The sequence below is a fragment of the Halyomorpha halys genome, unplaced genomic scaffold (genome assembly GCF_000696795.3).
Source record: "Halyomorpha halys isolate HHAL.00 unplaced genomic scaffold, Hhal_1.1 Scaffold1927.1, whole genome shotgun sequence".
NCBI lineage: Eukaryota > Metazoa > Arthropoda > Insecta > Hemiptera > Pentatomidae > Halyomorpha > Halyomorpha halys.
Window position 1 is genome coordinate 41,685 of NW_027109348.1, and position 17,025 is coordinate 58,709.

Sequence of the window (17,025 nt, forward strand, 5' to 3'; positions counted from 1 at the left end):
GTTTTATTATCAGCTCAGAGACAAAGCACTTAAATACTATCAGTACTAATCACAGAGGTAGATATAAGAATTCTGCCGACTGATAAGAAGCCATAAACCTCAGACGACAGCCCCACCAGCTCGCACAGTGTGAGGTCAGTCCGCCATGAACATCCCGTCCTTCCTCGGCGATCTGGCCCACCTGGCCGCCTACCTCTTCCTCATCTTCAGGATAGAGAAGAGGCAGTCTAGCGTTGGTGAGTAACTACAGGCTATCTTATGGGAAGGCCTTAGAGGTTAGAAGATTGATATTAAGTTACTCTTTTACCCTCTAAGGTGAAGACAGTGTCGTGGTCCGTGTTCAGCTCCAACGAGTCGGTAGCGAGTGACAAGAAAAATTCGAATTTGAAAAAAGAAATAGATGTACTCTTGAAGACAAACGAGTCGGAAAAGTAATATCGAAGAGCGCTTTGAAGTAGTTAAAATTTAGAATTAGTACCGGTTCAAAACTGTGGAACTAAAGAATTTGTAAGGAAAAAAAATGTCTAAGAGTGGAAACTTATAAGATCATTGTTTACACTCAGATTTGGATTATCCAATAGTCAATCCAGGACTACTGCCTTTGGGCCCCATATTTTTTTCTGTCCTCAAAAAATAAGTTAGAGTAGTTTCCAAAGATTCTATATTTATTCTTGATGAACAAATACTTTCACCTAGTAAGCTTATAAGATACATATTTGCTTATGTTTATTATACATCAATGATTTTTCTCATTATTTTTTGCGACATACTGAGTCTTAAGCCTTTCAAATACCACCCTATCAAGAATTTTTAATAATCCTGCGGAATCTTAATAACTTGTCTTTATTACAGGAGAGTTAAATATTAAACCTAACTAAAAAATAGAAGTAATAACTCGAAATTTTTCCTAGTAACTTTCTCTAATTTATAATATTAATGGTATCAAGGAAGTGCAAAGCTTATTATTAAATTTAGTTATATATTTTTTTAAAATCATTTTATTAAGGTTCTATCAACTTCATATTGTTATTAATAATTTAATTAGTGGAGAATAGGAGTTAAATAATTGAAAAAATGTGTTAAAATTGTATTGCTGAACAAATTAAACACTAATTAAAAAAAAATAAACAAGCTAATCACTCAAATTATAGATAATCTTAACAAATTAGTAATGAGTTCCAGAAAGAAAATTACATATGTCACATAAATTCTTCAAAACACCTTTTTTTTTTGTTAATTTTAACAAATGAGAACAGAATTCACATTCATGTTTAATTACTTTATTGTTTGTTTATGTGTATAATAAATATTTATGTATATAATTCTTATTATTCTTAATAGATCATATGTATATATTTATAACTAATTCTTGTAAACAACTTAAGAGGCAGAGTTCCCAACACTTACCTTATTTTTCAATTAATTGAATGATAATGAGTTTTCAAGGTTAGCAATGAAAAATTGCTTAATCAACAATGGTGTTATTAAACTTTAAATAATTAAATATGATCTCAACTGTTATCTTCTTTTTAGTGGATTTGGTCAGAATGGTACCATGGTTTGGGACACTTTGTGGTTTCACTAATAGCAATAACAATGCAATAATAATATTAATAACAGTTTGTGGTTTTACTTAACCATGAAAAAAAGAGTACCCAGCATATTTGACAATTGAAGCAGTTTAAGCATCTCTTTTTTTCTTCATTTTTCCCACTTTGTTGTTGTTTTTTTAATTGTAATCTCATCCATTAATCTTCATAATATTCATAATGTTACTATTCAAAGAGCGTATTATTAGTAAAAACTGAGGTTTGTGACCCACTGGGTATTTTAGAGATCTCCTACTTTTTTGTCCCCTAAGAGGTGTCCCATTTGCCTCATGGTAGACGATTTGTACAATTGGATGTAATGATGATAAAAATCTTTACAATTACTTTAAATGAAATTTGAAATTAAAATTGTAAATTCTAGCTATTCCATTAGGGGCTTAAGAATTCAAATTTAGTAAAAGATCTAAGATCTTCTTGCCTCGACTCATGATTTAAAATAAAAAATGCTGGAGGCATCCAGGTGGGTCAATGCTCAAATGAGAAAAGAAAGATGTCATGTTAGGAGTGAACTGGTGAGAGAAATGCTCAGTCTTACCGTTGCAAGGAAACCAGAGCAAAACTGAATAGACTATAGGTGGAGAGGTAAAAGAGGGAGTAATATAAACAAGCAGCAATAACAACATCAAAGGGTTGACAGAAGGTAGACAAAAGTATAAACAAAACAGATGAAATACTAGGAAGGCATAAATATTTATTTTCCAATATGAGCAGAATGCTCAAAGCTACACCTCTCTCAGGTTAATATTTTACGAGATGAAGTTATATGCTTGCAATATCTATACTAATAGATGATCTTCTATGAAACCATTATGACCGCCAGAGAGTCATTTGAAGAAAGTATGAATGACTCACAACCATTTTCATTTACTCTTTGGAGCTGTGAAAAGAGATGGAATTCACTGAGTCTCCTATATTGTGAAATACATATATTCCATTGATATTTCTCCCTTAAAATTGAATTCTTTATTGTCCAATTAGACATCAGACATATATTTTCTGCTGAAAGTTATAGTTTCTGGGTCAATAATTGTGACCATTTATTTGGAATATTGAACCGTGGTCAGTGCATGGTTTCCACATATCATAAAATGCTTTATTAAGTTGCCTCCTTACGCACCTCAGGGATTACCCTCACCACTCTCTTGAAACGAAATTTGAACACAAACAAATGGCATTCATTATTTCTCCTAATGAATTATAAATCAAGGACTGACCTACTTCTACTTTTGTACTAAGGAGAAATTTGAATTGTAATTGCTCTTATTGCAATAAATAATTCATACTTTCCAGCACACCATGATGAATTTATTTTTTTAAATATAAACCTATGACTAGATGTCAAACATATTTTAACATCTTCCTTGCATCCATCTTTCGAAAAGGGATGGCCCAAATCAAGGTACACATGTCTCATCTTATATGTATACATATATATTACAAATACAGTAATAATCCTTTACCTCTTAGTAGTGCACAGTTCATCTAGCTCCATATCTGGTCTAAACCCTAGTCAAGTGCATGCTTCTTGATGGATTCTTGTACTGCAAATAAAAATAAAAATAATCTTCCTGAACAAATATAGGATAAAAAAAAATCAAGATTAAAAGATATAAATAATTTCTAAATGCAATATTAAATCAGATGTTTTCTGAAATCACTCCTTTCTTTTCATTTCTTTCAATAATTCATATCAATGTCTTGTGCTTCTCCCTCTCCCTCCCCCTCTCCCCCGTCATCAGGATAATTAGAATAAATAAACAAATAACAACATTCTAACAGTAATAAACATGAATTTCAATGATATTTTCAATTTTTTCAAAACAGATATCAGAATACACAAGGTCGGCTTTAATTACTGGAGGAAAAATACAAAAAATAATTATTCCATTTCATTAATTTATTATTTATTGACAATAGTTAATGCAAGGGCAATGCATTGCATATGTAATTGAAAAAAGGTTCTGAACTACTAATATAGGTATATCATTTAGGGAATTTACTAATAAAATCATCAAAAGGAAGTTTGAATTCACCATTTCATAACAAAGTTATCTGAAACCTATCAACAAAATCATAAAAAATAAGATTGTTAATTTAAGATAGTATCTTAAAAATTTTAAGAACTTCGATAAAACTCATTAACCTTTTCAAGTCACTTTTTTAAAATCTTTTAAGTCATTTATTTTTTTTTTTTATTTTTAAAAATCTAAATTTTTTTTTTCTTTTTCAGGAATCTCTGGAAAGATGCAAGTGTTGCTAACAGCAGCTATCTTAACACGATATTGGGACTTTGTTTACTTCTTTTCAATTTACCTTTCAATAAAAAACTTCATTTTTATTTGTCTCTCACTTTATCTTACATATATAATTTTCATTAAATACAGAAAAACGTATGAGAAGAGATGCGATTCATTTTGGTAAGTATTGTTCATACTGGTCACATTACTATTATTTATGTTAATTTTAGTTCTTTGATTTATCTGAAGTGATTATTGTTAATTTATAGGATTGAATCCATTATTCTAACAAGCATTACACTTTCTTTCTGCTTATATATACAAGATGGTAGTCCAACACCAGAACAAGTGAGTTTCAAACATCTAAAATGCATAAAGGTTTGGATATGTTGCCTATATTGCACCACTTCTTACATAAAGCAATTTAAATAACTTATTAATTTCTAGAAAATAAAAAATTGTTTCCAAAAAGATAAAGGCAAGTTAACTTTACTGTTATTTACAACTTATAAAACAAAAAAAAGTGGTGAACATTAGGCAAAATTCTTCTCAATATTTATTTAAAATATAACTACTGAAGATATGATATTTTATTAGTTAATTTGTAATTTACAGATATCTAGGCTATTTAGCCATTTTGTAGAATCACTCTCAATCATACCACAAGTATACTTTTATATTGTAAAGCAGCAAAAAGATGAAACTATTATATGCTATATTGCATTGATGACGCTGTATCGTACCTTTTATATCATCTATTGGGTCATTTCATACCTTCAGGATGGTAACTTAGAAGCATTAGTGTTTTATCCTGGAATCTTACAAACAACTTCATATGCCATCTTTTTGTTATTTCCAAAAGGTATTTCTTTAACTATGTTACAATTTATTTTTCATTTAGTAATCCATAAGCTGAATTTGATGTATAAAGCAGTAATAACTATTTGTTAGTATTTTACTTTTTAACTATTATTTTTTTCCAAAAATTTAAATTTTGAGATACTATAAAAAGTGAGAATATAGGCTGAGGGGCAAAATTCTGCTGGCATTTATTAAAGTCTCGTCTTATTAAATAATAAATAAAGATGAAATTCACCCTCCTTCCCCCCCCCCCACTTTATGGAATTATTCTGTCTAGAATACAGCCCTACACCCTAATCAAGTGGTTACGAAACGCATAAAAAATAAATCTCGGATGACTTCCAATACAGGGTAAAATTAAATAATTTTCAGAGTAAATACGACAAAAATAGGCTTATTTAAAAGCAAAATTAATAGAATTCATTGTCCGTTGTGTTAAAATTTTTAATAAACATAATACTAACTGCTACATCTTATCCTAAGTGACAGCCATTGCTCTGCACCAATATTTGTACAATACAGGAACTCTTTTCCCCAATTGCACTCCAAAAAAAATAATACAATCTTTTATTAAAATCATTTTGACCATTTGATGAAAAAATAAATATATGTACCAATTTTAACAAATTGAGCCAAGCAATACCAGCGTAATGAAATAGAATGAAAAATAGATTTATTGTTCAGGAATGTCCCTGTAGAATAAATCATGGAAAAAAATTATGTTGGCTAGAGCAGAATGGCCATGTTTAGAATAAACTAAAATAAGTGGAAATTATAATATATTTACATGAATGATAAGAATTTAATTGAAAAAAAACAACTACTTCAAATATTTAAGATACACATAATTTTATTATTATTAAGATTAGGGAAGGAAAAAGTGGTTGAAAATGGGGGATTAGAATGAGTGAAATATTAGTGCATGGTGGATGGTGGTGTATGATGGATGGGATAGAGTTTCAGAGAGAGGCACCTCAGGTTAGGAAAGACTTCTCAGAATTTCAGTGGCATGGAGGTTAAAAGTCAGGTTGTAATTTGCCTACACAGAGGTTATAAATTGTAGATCCTGTAGGTTATAGGAGGGGTGTTGAGTTCTACTCACCTGGTATATGAAGGATGCTAGGAAATACTAACAATGATAGGAAGGACATAGCCACTTCAGCCTAATTGAGTTTTATGGGTATCTGTGGTAATCTCCAAAAAATTGTATTGAGCAGTTCATAAGATGTTTAAGTCTAGCTTTGAGTTCATCCGAGAGTGTACTGTACACAAACACCCCTAATCAAAGTGGGGTAAACTGAAAATTGAAGGATTTTGTGTAGGAGATTGTAGAGTAAAGTAGTAATGATTATTCCTAAAATGAAAACATAATTTACTTCTTAAGTATGTTTTATCAGCCAATGAAAAAAATTTAGTGTGCTTCACCGAATTGACTCACTTAGTAAAGTATTCCTTACCTGGGTTATAAGTTACTGGAAGTCTATAGCATAACTAATCTTAATTTTCAATGTAACAACTTTCTAACTCATCAAATTCTTGTTGAACTTGTTTTCCGTTATGATGATATATTTGAAGCCTCCTTCCTTTCATAGATTCCTTTCTTCCAAAATGTAATAATTGCAGGCGATCTCAACACCAACCTTTTCACAGACTCTCCTGATCAATCATACCTAATGGACCTAATTTTCTCCCTCTTAAAACCTGAACCTTCAAACGCTCTCCGGCTCCCTGGATCAACTCATAAATAAGAGAATTAATGAGAAGACCAGATGTGGCCAGAAGTCACTTCAGACGCACAAGAACTTCAGAGCACTATTCCACCTTTAAGTCCCTTCGAAAACAATACCCAAACCTCCTTATGCCACACTAAGAAGCAATACTTTCACAACATTCTATCCCAAGCACCTGATCCTAAATCCAAATGGAAAGTCCTTAAGAACCTCTCTGTTGTAAGCTCCAAATCCTGTCCATATTACCCTGTTACTCTGGATGATCTTAACTCCTTCTTTACTTCTCCTCCTCCTTCAACAACTGTATGCGACCTTTCCTCTTTTCACATCCCTGAAATTCCATTTGATCCCAATAACTTGTATTTCCTAAATGTTTCCCCAGATAATTTAATCTCAGCAGTCCTTAAGTCCAGAACTAACAATTAAGGCCCAGACCATATTTCTCAAACTTTGCCTCCCCAATATTCTTCCTGCCATTCTGCACATTTATAACTTCTCCCTTAAAAATTTTATTTTTTCAAAGCCTGGAAGAAAGTCCTAATCCAACCATTGAACAAAGTACCTTCTTCTTCAGTTTCAGATTTTCAGCCAATATCCATTTTATCCAATTTAGCCAAGCCACTAGAAAGATTAGTCCACTCCCAACTCAATAATTTTCTCGAACAAAAAGCTCTCCTTAATCCTTTCCAATCTGATTTTCGCTCTCAACATTCCACACAATCCACTTTATTGAAAATATTCCAAGATCTCCAATCCACTATAGACAATCATCATATATCAATTTGAGTTCTTTTTGATTTTTCGAAATCATTGACTCTGTTAACCATAAGATCTTCCTTAGTAAATTTCATAATCTTTCCTTGTCAAATAGTGTCCTGAAGTGGTTCCTCTCCTTCCAGTCTCATCGTTCCCAAACAGTCATTCTGAACAAATTTCCTTCCTCTGAAGGGTCCTCACTTTCATCAACTCTTTTTTCCATTTATATTAACAATCTTCCTGATTCCATTCACCACACATAATACCACCTATATGCAGGTGATCTTCAAATTTCACCTATATGCAGATGATCTTAATTTATCTATCCTACCATCCCAAAGATACAAGAAGATATTGATAGTATAAAACATAGGCATTAAACAATGATTTGATACTGAAAAAACCATGGCCATTCTTATTGGTTGTGCCTCCTTCATTCCCTCCCTTATTATCCCCTATCCTTCCTTAGCAACCAACCAATTCACTTCTATCCTACAATAAAAAACCTTGGAGTCGCCTTCGACCAACAGCTCTCCTGGAATAATCATATTTCCCAAATCACACGAAAATCCATAACTGTACTTAAACAATTTCTAAGATTTCATAATTCCATTCCTCAGAATACTCGTCAACTCCTCCAGTATCTTCTCTCGTCTTCCCCCACTTTGACTACGATTCCTTGGTCTATGGAGGGCTATTTGCAGGTCAGAGTTGAGACTGAAGAGACTCATGAATTGTTTCATAAGATTTATCTATGGGTTTCCAAGGCGCCTGTCTGCCATCCCATAGATTGCGAGTTTGAGTCCCCGGCCCTATCCAGGATTTTTTCAAGCTTATAACTATACAATACTCACTCACAATCTCCCCCTGGGTATTTGTGAGGCCTGTCAGCCAATGGGTGGCACTCACAAAAATAGGCATGGGAGTGACGGACCTACCCTATGACAACTACGTCAAGAAACGCGTGATGTATTTCTTAAGTATATCGCGCGAGCCCTTGGACCTCAACGGCCTGTCGCGCCAATAAACAAATAAACATTTATTCTTAGGGGACATAACTACCAGTATAAAATTATTTTTTCATTTCATTTCAAATAATAATAATAATTTAGGAATGTTTTCTTAACAGGTAAAAAAGAAGAACTTCCTGTATTTCGAAATGTTCCACCTCGGTTCATCACACAGCATTCTTTATTAGAGACACCACTTTTAAAAAGATCTGCAACTGCGTCAAGCTCTATATATATTCTTGGAAGAGATAGTTCATTTTCTTCTTTAAACAAAAGCTTCAATACAGATACACAATCAACATCCAGTGAAGAAAGATATTAAGAGAGCGGAAAAGTATATATATAATCATATGCTAAATACTGAAAAGTATGTATAATTTTGTTGTAATTTTCACAACAGTTGTAAATAATAGAATACTTACATATTGTAAGTTATTGGCTGTGATTTTTATAAAGATTGGTTTAAATTAAAATTTTATTACTATTTTATTATTGAAACCTTTAGGAAATTAATTTTTTTTAAGTTAAATATTATAAGCATTTTAGCTAACACACAAAGCTCTAACTTTGAGGAATAGTTAATTATGAAATTTTAAATTGTATAGATATGTCTGCACTTCTACCTAAGAAAACTATTTACTTTTGTAAGGAAAAATTTCCTTAGGCATTATTTTTAAAAATATTTCAAATAAAATCCTGTAAAAGCAATATGTAATAAAACAATTTAATATTCGTTAAGAATAATAATATAAAATACTTTTTAAAAAATAGAAAATGTTAACAATAATCATGTTTAAAATCTTCCTTCGGAAGTTATTGAAATGAATATATGTGTTTGTTAAAAATCACCAATTAATTCTTCCATAAAAATATGTTTATTTAAGAATAAATTTGTACTTAGCAAAGGATTCCTATCAATTGAAATAAAAAGAAACTATTGCACTATCAACAAAAAGAAGTAGTAAAATAAAATAACTCAGTTACCAATTGGTGACTTGAGAATCGTTAATGGTCGGTAAATCCAAAGAAGTGTCATACAAAATAATTTCCCAACCTAACATTGAAATCAACAGTCTCCCTACATTACACATCCCAAGTCAAATTAGGGCAATCTTACAATTAAAGAGGTGTGAAAATACAAGGTCACAAAACTTTAAGCCTTTTAGTGAGTGCAAATCAAAGTCAGTTAACCAATTTGGGCCGTCTATAGCTGAGGGAGTTGAGGCATTGCCTTTAACAACCTTGTAACTACAGCAGCATAAGTTAGATTTTTATTTTGTAGTGGTCCCTCCGACTGAATAAAAAGAACCAAGTATGGAACCAAGATACAAATAATAAGGTTGTAAAATCTGCAATTATAAATTTATCTTTCACTGCACAATAATAACAATCTAATCTGATAAAGTTAAAAATACAGTTTTAAACTGATTTAAAAAAAAGGACCAAATCAGTCCAGATTTGGACAGAGCATTCTTCATGGTGCTTGCAATACTTACAATTTAGGATCTAGAATATTTCTCCATTATTAGTCAGACTGCAGATGCTTACATCCTCTAGTAGTAGGACAATGATGAATTATTATACCTGGTCACTGCATGGAAGAATAGGTGAAAAGGAAGCTAACTCCTATTGAATAGTTAGAATAAGGTAATTTTAACTTTATAAAAAGTAACATAACAATTTATAATTTTGGTATAAACACGTTTTATTTATTAAAAATGTCACTTAATATTATTAATATGCAAGTTTTCTATGTTTGTTTATAAATAAATAATAAATATAAAAAGATGGTCAGGGTTGTGGTAAAAAAAAGAACAAATAGTTTAAAACTATTTTAATGTCTGAGGTTTCGCCCCACTTTGCAGGGCTTCATCAGGGCTGTTCAAAGCAAAAGGTTGAACAGCCCTGCAAAGTGGGGCGAAACGTCAGGCATTAAAAAATTAAACTATTTGTTCTTTTTTTTACCACAACTCTGACCATCTTCTTATATTTAAATTTTTATGGTCAACTATATATACATATAAATAAATAATATTTTAAGAGATGCATCATCAAAAAGACATACCTTAATTCATAAGGGCATTTTATTTAACAAATAGTCAAGGAATGTAAAATATGGGTAAGTGCAGTTAAACTCCAAAATATTAAAATTACATTAATCAAACACCTCTTTGATTCGAATCATTTTCAGTAACAATATAAGTATCAGAAAAATTTTCAATTGCACATCATATAAAAAGCAATTGATAGAGTTTATTTTGGTTTTCATCCTTCCAAATATAAATTAAAAACTCCTAAGTTCACTTCTGAAAACATATTGATGTTTCAATCTTTTGCCTTTGACGAGAGTTAAGTAATAAGTAATTACAGTTACAAAGAATAGTTCTTGACTATTTAAACTAAACTGACCATTTCCTTCATATTCTCTGATGGTTAATCATTTATATATACTATTACATTTACAGTTATGAAGTATTTGAATTAACAACCTATTAAAGCATCAAATTACTTGCTATTATCTTTCGATTTCATCAATTTAAAATTACAGTAAATGGTAAGTAACTGAAATTATTTTTTCCCTAACACTGAGAAATGATTTCTAACTCAAGGTATAAATCTTTTTTTCAATTCCAAGTAATGAGCTGCTACCAACAGGTAGTTTTCTCACAAACAACAAGTATCATTATGATTTATTTCTTTACTTCTCATTTACTTTTATTGCATACATTCTGTAGTACACATCACTATATAAATTTAAAATAAAATTCAATGTAACTGTAATCTAACCCATTTTTCAGTAATCCAATGGCACCAGGAGTACCAAAATGTTGAAAACTATTGTTAAAGCATCTCAGTTCTAAACCAATACTCCTAAAATAAATAAATAAAAACAGAAAACGAACCTTAAGAAAATCTTGCTAGTCTTTGATTTTGTACAATAACATTATCTTTAGTACTCATGAGAATCTGCTTCGCTAAATAAGAAATTACGAAGAGAAAGCGAAAAATGAATAAATAACAAAAATTTTTAAGAAACTACACGTTTCAAAAAATTAAATGAATGGAGGAACGTTATTATTCCATTTTTTTAATTGTAAGTAAGTAACTAATCGCGGCTGAATACCGCGCTAGGGAAGACTGCCTATATCAAGAGGAATTCTATTCTAAAATCTATTCCCAAAAAAATTTCTTCAAAATAATTTCCACTATACATTATTTATATATATATTTAATATGGTAAATTCATGTCAATGTTAAATATATATAACTTTTGATATATAAAAAATCCACAATTAACTACATAATTCATTCATTTAATCTTTAATGTTCGCGCTATTTTATATCTTTGATTTTTCTTTTAATTAACTGAGTCCTAAAATTTTAAATCTAATTTTATTATATACGAAGCGTGAATGTCTGTCAATAATGATAAAAAACTTTCAATTCCATTACAACTTTATATTTGTTCAAGAACAGTTCAAAATAATTTATTATTTTAATTAGTTTTCACCAAAATATTATGTAATACAGTAAATTTAAGAAGAAAATAATGAGGGAAACAGTGTTGGAAAACATTCCTGGCATTTTTTTTCTGACCTCCTAAAAAAATAAGAATAAAAAAATTATAATATATACAAGTGAAAAGGTATGTACATATGTTGGTAAGTTATAAGATCTTGTTTTGCCAGTAAGGCATTGTAAGATAGGTTGTCGTCCTGGTATTTGCGATAAGTAATCAATTATGGCTTCTTTAACAATACCAGTTAATGAGTTCCTTCTTACTTGGTTGCTCAGAAAAAACTAAACAAATAATGTTAATATAGTTTTCGTCAAATACTTTTTATTCGCATGTTTTTTTTATTAATAATCAAATATTTGATTATTATAAATATTAGAGATAATTAATGGAAAAGAAAACGAATGTTAAAAACTTACAATCAGTAAAATTTTGCAAAATAACATTCATGGTAACATTTAGAAATCTGTTGTGAAACATTTAGAAATCACATAACTTTCACTTATCATTCTGGAATGTGAAAATTTCAAAGAAAAAATTTAGTTTTTCTGTTGCTATAAATATTCGTAGTATAGGGTTTCTCTTGATGCGAAGAACGAATATCAACTTTGTTATTGCCAAGAATATAACAGTTTAACAACATATAACAAAGCCGAGTACGTATGATTGGAATCGGGCGAAATAGGACACACTCGGCAGTCGCCGAAGTTTCTGTCTCTAAACTGCTGTCACTTTTTTGCTTTATTTAATTAAAAAGTTCATATTTTTATTACTGTTACCAATACCAAATGGTTAATAATTTAGAATAAAAAAAAATTAAAGGTACTTTAGAGGAAGATTATTTAAAATTCGGCATTTTAAAACTATTACATGAGAATAAGACCTGGCTGATATTAAAGACGACATCCATATAGCTTTACACTGATATTAGAATCGTTTAAGATATTATTGAGAAAATCGAAAAAATGTTTTAAATCAAATATATAAAGTGGCACTGCCGGTTTGTCGATTTTAACGATCAAGTTGTTGCAACATCCTAGGCATACAGCTGCCTCAAATAAGTTATTTCAGTTTCGTACAATTTTTCGTTGCTGAGCTAGGCTGTTCACATCCATACAGACACACAGACCATTTTGTGGGGCTTGGTTATTTGAACTCAGGGCACCTCAAAACTTCCTCTTATTGTACACTCCATACATAAGTAAGTGAAATTAAAGCCAAGCTTCAAAGATTTCAATGCCAATTTCGGGACTAAAGCAGAAACAAAATATTGTTCTGTAAAATTATGTATGATATCGATTATTATAAATGATCATTGCTTAAGGTACAACTTTCGACTTGCATTTAATATAACTCTCGCTCCAGAATTACAATATCCGTCAGTTCTAAAAATAAGAAATAATTACTAAGGTCGGCGCCAGCTGAGTCCAGGCACGGGACAAAATAATTTAGCGTCCCCTCACCCTCCCAATACTTTTTGTCAATTGTATTGATATATAGGTTAAGCTATTAAGAAAACTAAACTACCTACTACATTATAATTATTTTATATTAAATAATTTTTTTATAAAATTATAATTAAAATTTAACAATAAATACTTGAGTGAAGTATTCACTTTAACAATAGTAGTGCTTAACTGTTTTTTATTTTTCAAAAAAAAAAAAAAATTCACGGCACTCTTTCAGCGAAAGTTTGAATAATTGAGGGAAAAATCAATTTTCTCGATTCCTTAAACTCAATTTACAGCATTTTATTTCCCCTTTAAATTACAAATAACAGAGATATAAATATTAGGTCATACTGTAAAATTATGATAAAGCACGAGATATTACGTATATTTATCGGTCGAACCGATTTTTTCATTTGCCTATAAACTTCAACAAACTTTTTAGCTATATAGATTGTTCCCCTCCCAGAATTGTTCTCATCCCAGACCCTCCAGCAGAAGCACGGGCCTTGAGAACTTCGCACCCATGAAAGTAATTTAAAACATACGTAAAACTCAATCACTCAACTCTAGAAACATATATGAAATATAAATATATATTGTACATTTAAAACGCAAAATAATATAAGAAACATAAACAATTAATTTAAAATATTTTAAGGAGATGGTCAGGGTTCAGTCAAAAAGAACAAAAATAGTTTTCATCTATTTATTGATTCATGGCGTTTCGACCCACAATGTAATTCTTCATCAGGGTTAAAATAAAAAGATGCAAAGAGGTTAAAGCTAATATAGCTTTACTTTCTTTATATCATTTTATATTAGCTCTGATGAAGACCTGTCGTGTGGGTCGAAACGTTGACGATCAATTAACAGTTGAAAACTATTTTTGTCCTTGAGAGCAACCCAGACCATCTACTTCAAATTCACATACGGTCAATCATCTGTATATAGTAAAATATTATTACAACAAAAATATAAACTACACAGTAATTAAAAATCAACTTATATTTTTTTTCTTTAAAAGTATATAATGAGATAAAAACATCACAAACTACACTGTCTGTTTTCCTTTGAATTCTAATAATAGAAGATGATAAAAACCGTTCATAAATCTATCACTTTGAATCGGATCAGTCTAGAACTTTTAATTGTTGTACACATACCATTCTTTTTTTTCTAAATTTAACCTTTTTATATTAAAATAAATTATTAGTTATAGAATATTTTAATCAAAAAATTCAATCGTTTTTCTTTTTTCCAGGACTTAAAAACCAAGTATTATTTTTTTTAAAACAACCTATACTATATTAAACAAAAGTAAATTTCCTACATTTTGGTACTCTCAAGAGTCAAGTAGGAACAAGAAATGGATGTTGGCGGAATATTTTGGAGAAATTATGGAAATTGTTTTTTTTATTTATGTTTTTTGGAGTCCTGATTACGAATTGCAACTTTGTTACCTAATTTTTTTATAAGTACAACAAATTGTTTAATTTTTTTCTATTTTATCACTCTGTCTTATGTCTTAGTCTTTGCTAACTTCAAAACGGCCCGTAAAAAAAAAAGAAAAAAATCATAACAGTGAAAATTGTTGATAATTTACACTTGTTTGATTGAATAAAAATTGGAATATTATATGTTTAATATAATAGGATCTATTCGAATAATGTATAGTTTTCAGGTTCTGATAAAAAAACTTGTTTCTTTAATTTATTTTTGTATTATTTCGAAAAAGATTTGAGGTGCCAGTTTATAGTTGATAATAAACATTCTAAAAAATATAAACAAATACATTTTATGAACTTAATTAAAGTTTCCAACTCTAAGTGGTGTAATGACCAAATTGTTTCTTATCTGTGAAGTTGACTATTAACGTTTTATAGTATTATATATTCATAGTATTTTAAAAGTCTCTAAAGCTATCAACTTGAACAGCCCTGATGAAGCTCTACAAAGTGGGGCGAAACGTCGGAAAATAAATAGTTTTTAATTAGGTTTGTTCTTTTTTGAACGCAATCTTGACCACCTTCTTTATAGTTGAAAATATACGGTCAATTATTTGTATATATAATTTCGTAGTATATTATTTAGTTTTCCAAATATTAGTAGACATCACCAGCGAATGTATTAGTTGCTCATTCACACCCAAACTTTCACACTCCTGTTAATTTAAAATGGTAACTAAAGCCTTCCAGACGGTAAATCGTCTCTTAAATCCATAATTTAAGTCATTTTTTTTTCTTTTAATTTTCTTATTTTTATCTGGCATTTATATGGAAATATAAAAAAATGAAAAAAAAATATATATATACGCATTAATTTATGCTGAAAACATGTTATAAGTATGTAAGCAAACAAATTAATTGACGAAATTTAGTTTTTTTTTAGAATTCGTCCCACAATGCGTTGACGGGCCTATGTAGTAATAGAGATGGGTAATATCGGATAAATAACCGGTTACCGGTTATTCTGGTTTGACTTAACGGTTTCAACAGCTCTAATTTACAGACTTTTGGTTTGTATGTTTTGTTTTTATCAAGGAATACTTTTTTTTATTAAAATTAAAATTATGGAACATATATCGTTCTGATTTTTTTATTCTTAAAAATAGGGAAAATCTTTATTCACTCGTTTTAACTACTCAAAAATAATCAGTTATTTAAATAACCGCTTTTTAGTTTGTTTATTTTTTTTAGGAACATTTTTTTTTTTTTTTTATAATTGAGAGAAAAAAAAATTAGAATAAATGGCATTTACATTTTTCTAGATTTAACAAACAAATTACCAAACATGAAACAATGAAATGAAAAAAAAATATTTGCACCCACGATTTTAGCTGCTCTAAATAACCGGTTATTAGAATACCATTGTTTATTTTTTTTTTCAGAAATATATATATTTTAATTGAGAGAAGAAAAGTCAAAGAATTACATAAATTACATTTCGGTTTTTCTTGATTCGACGAAAAAAAGCTTTATTCACATGGTTTCAACTGCATGTAATAACCAGAAGTGTCACTATATAGAATGGATTCTTCAATTTTCTTTAAAAAGACTAACCATTTTTAATAATTAAATAGTCTTTAATACCAGCTAGGTCTTATCCTCATTGAAAGTTTGACAGTGCCGAATTTTCAAAATGGCTTTGTCTAAAGTACCTTTGATTTTGTTTTGTTTTCTTAAATAATAATTGACCATTTAAATTTTTTCTAGTAGTGATAAATGGATAAGTATAAACAATGGAAGGTTTTGATATTTAACTTGAGGATATAGGAGGAAAACACTTTTTCCAATTTTTGGACATATGAGCTTAATATAATTCTAATATTCGAGCCTTTTAGTAGACAGGATAACTCCATTAGATAATTCTTAATATTTTCAATATTGATTTTATAACAATTTAGCAGCGAATAATTGATTAAGAGAATGTAAATGTTTGGTAACTGTTCCTATTTCTGTACTTCTGCCATACTCTTGCAAAACAAAATTTAAAAATTTTATACTAAGAAATATTATTGAAAGTACTTTTCTGAAAATCTGTGGAGTGAACGGTTCATTTGGAAAATTATTACGGGAAAGTATTACTCCCTGATATATTATAAAAATATCTATTCTGAAAAAAGTATCTCTGTACCATTTTTTTTCTTTTCTAAAGCCGTTCTTTTTTGTCTGGTTATTGGATTATTAAAAATAACCAGTTATAACTGTAGAATAAAATAACTGAAAAAAAAAGCAAACAAAAAACTAGTTATTTCTATCCCTAATATTAAGATGGTTTTTCATTTAAAAAAATTAATTTAACTTAAATTAAATTAAATTAATTAAAAACTTAAATGGACACGTCCTAATAAGTG

At 29.6% G+C, this 17,025-nt stretch overlaps 1 protein-coding gene across 1 annotated transcript; it reads left to right on the forward strand.

The window, feature by feature from the left end:
* Positions 1-84: 84 nt before the first annotated feature.
* LOC106690870 (ER lumen protein-retaining receptor 2) lies at positions 85-8,693 on the forward strand. Its single transcript, XM_014436456.3, has 5 exons — positions 85-236; positions 3,841-4,027; positions 4,117-4,195; positions 4,463-4,709; positions 8,324-8,693. The coding sequence occupies exons 1-5, from the start codon at positions 146-148 to the stop codon at positions 8,524-8,526; spliced, it is 807 nt and encodes a 268-aa protein (XP_014291942.1). The 5' UTR covers positions 85-145; the 3' UTR covers positions 8,527-8,693.
* Positions 8,694-17,025: the final 8,332 nt, after the last annotated feature.

Bases quoted from the DNA above. Each gene is read 5' to 3' on its own strand.
- LOC106690870 (XM_014436456.3), top strand. From the start codon at position 146: ATGAACATCCCGTCCTTCCTCGGCGATCTGGCCCACCTGGCCGCCTAC. The intron at 237-3,840 runs GTGAGTAACTAC...TTTCTTTTTCAG, and splicing joins GAAGAGGCAGTCTAGCGTTG to GAATCTCTGGAAAGATGCAA. The intron at 4,710-8,323 runs GTATTTCTTTAA...TTTTCTTAACAG, and splicing joins CTTTTTGTTATTTCCAAAAG to GTAAAAAAGAAGAACTTCCT.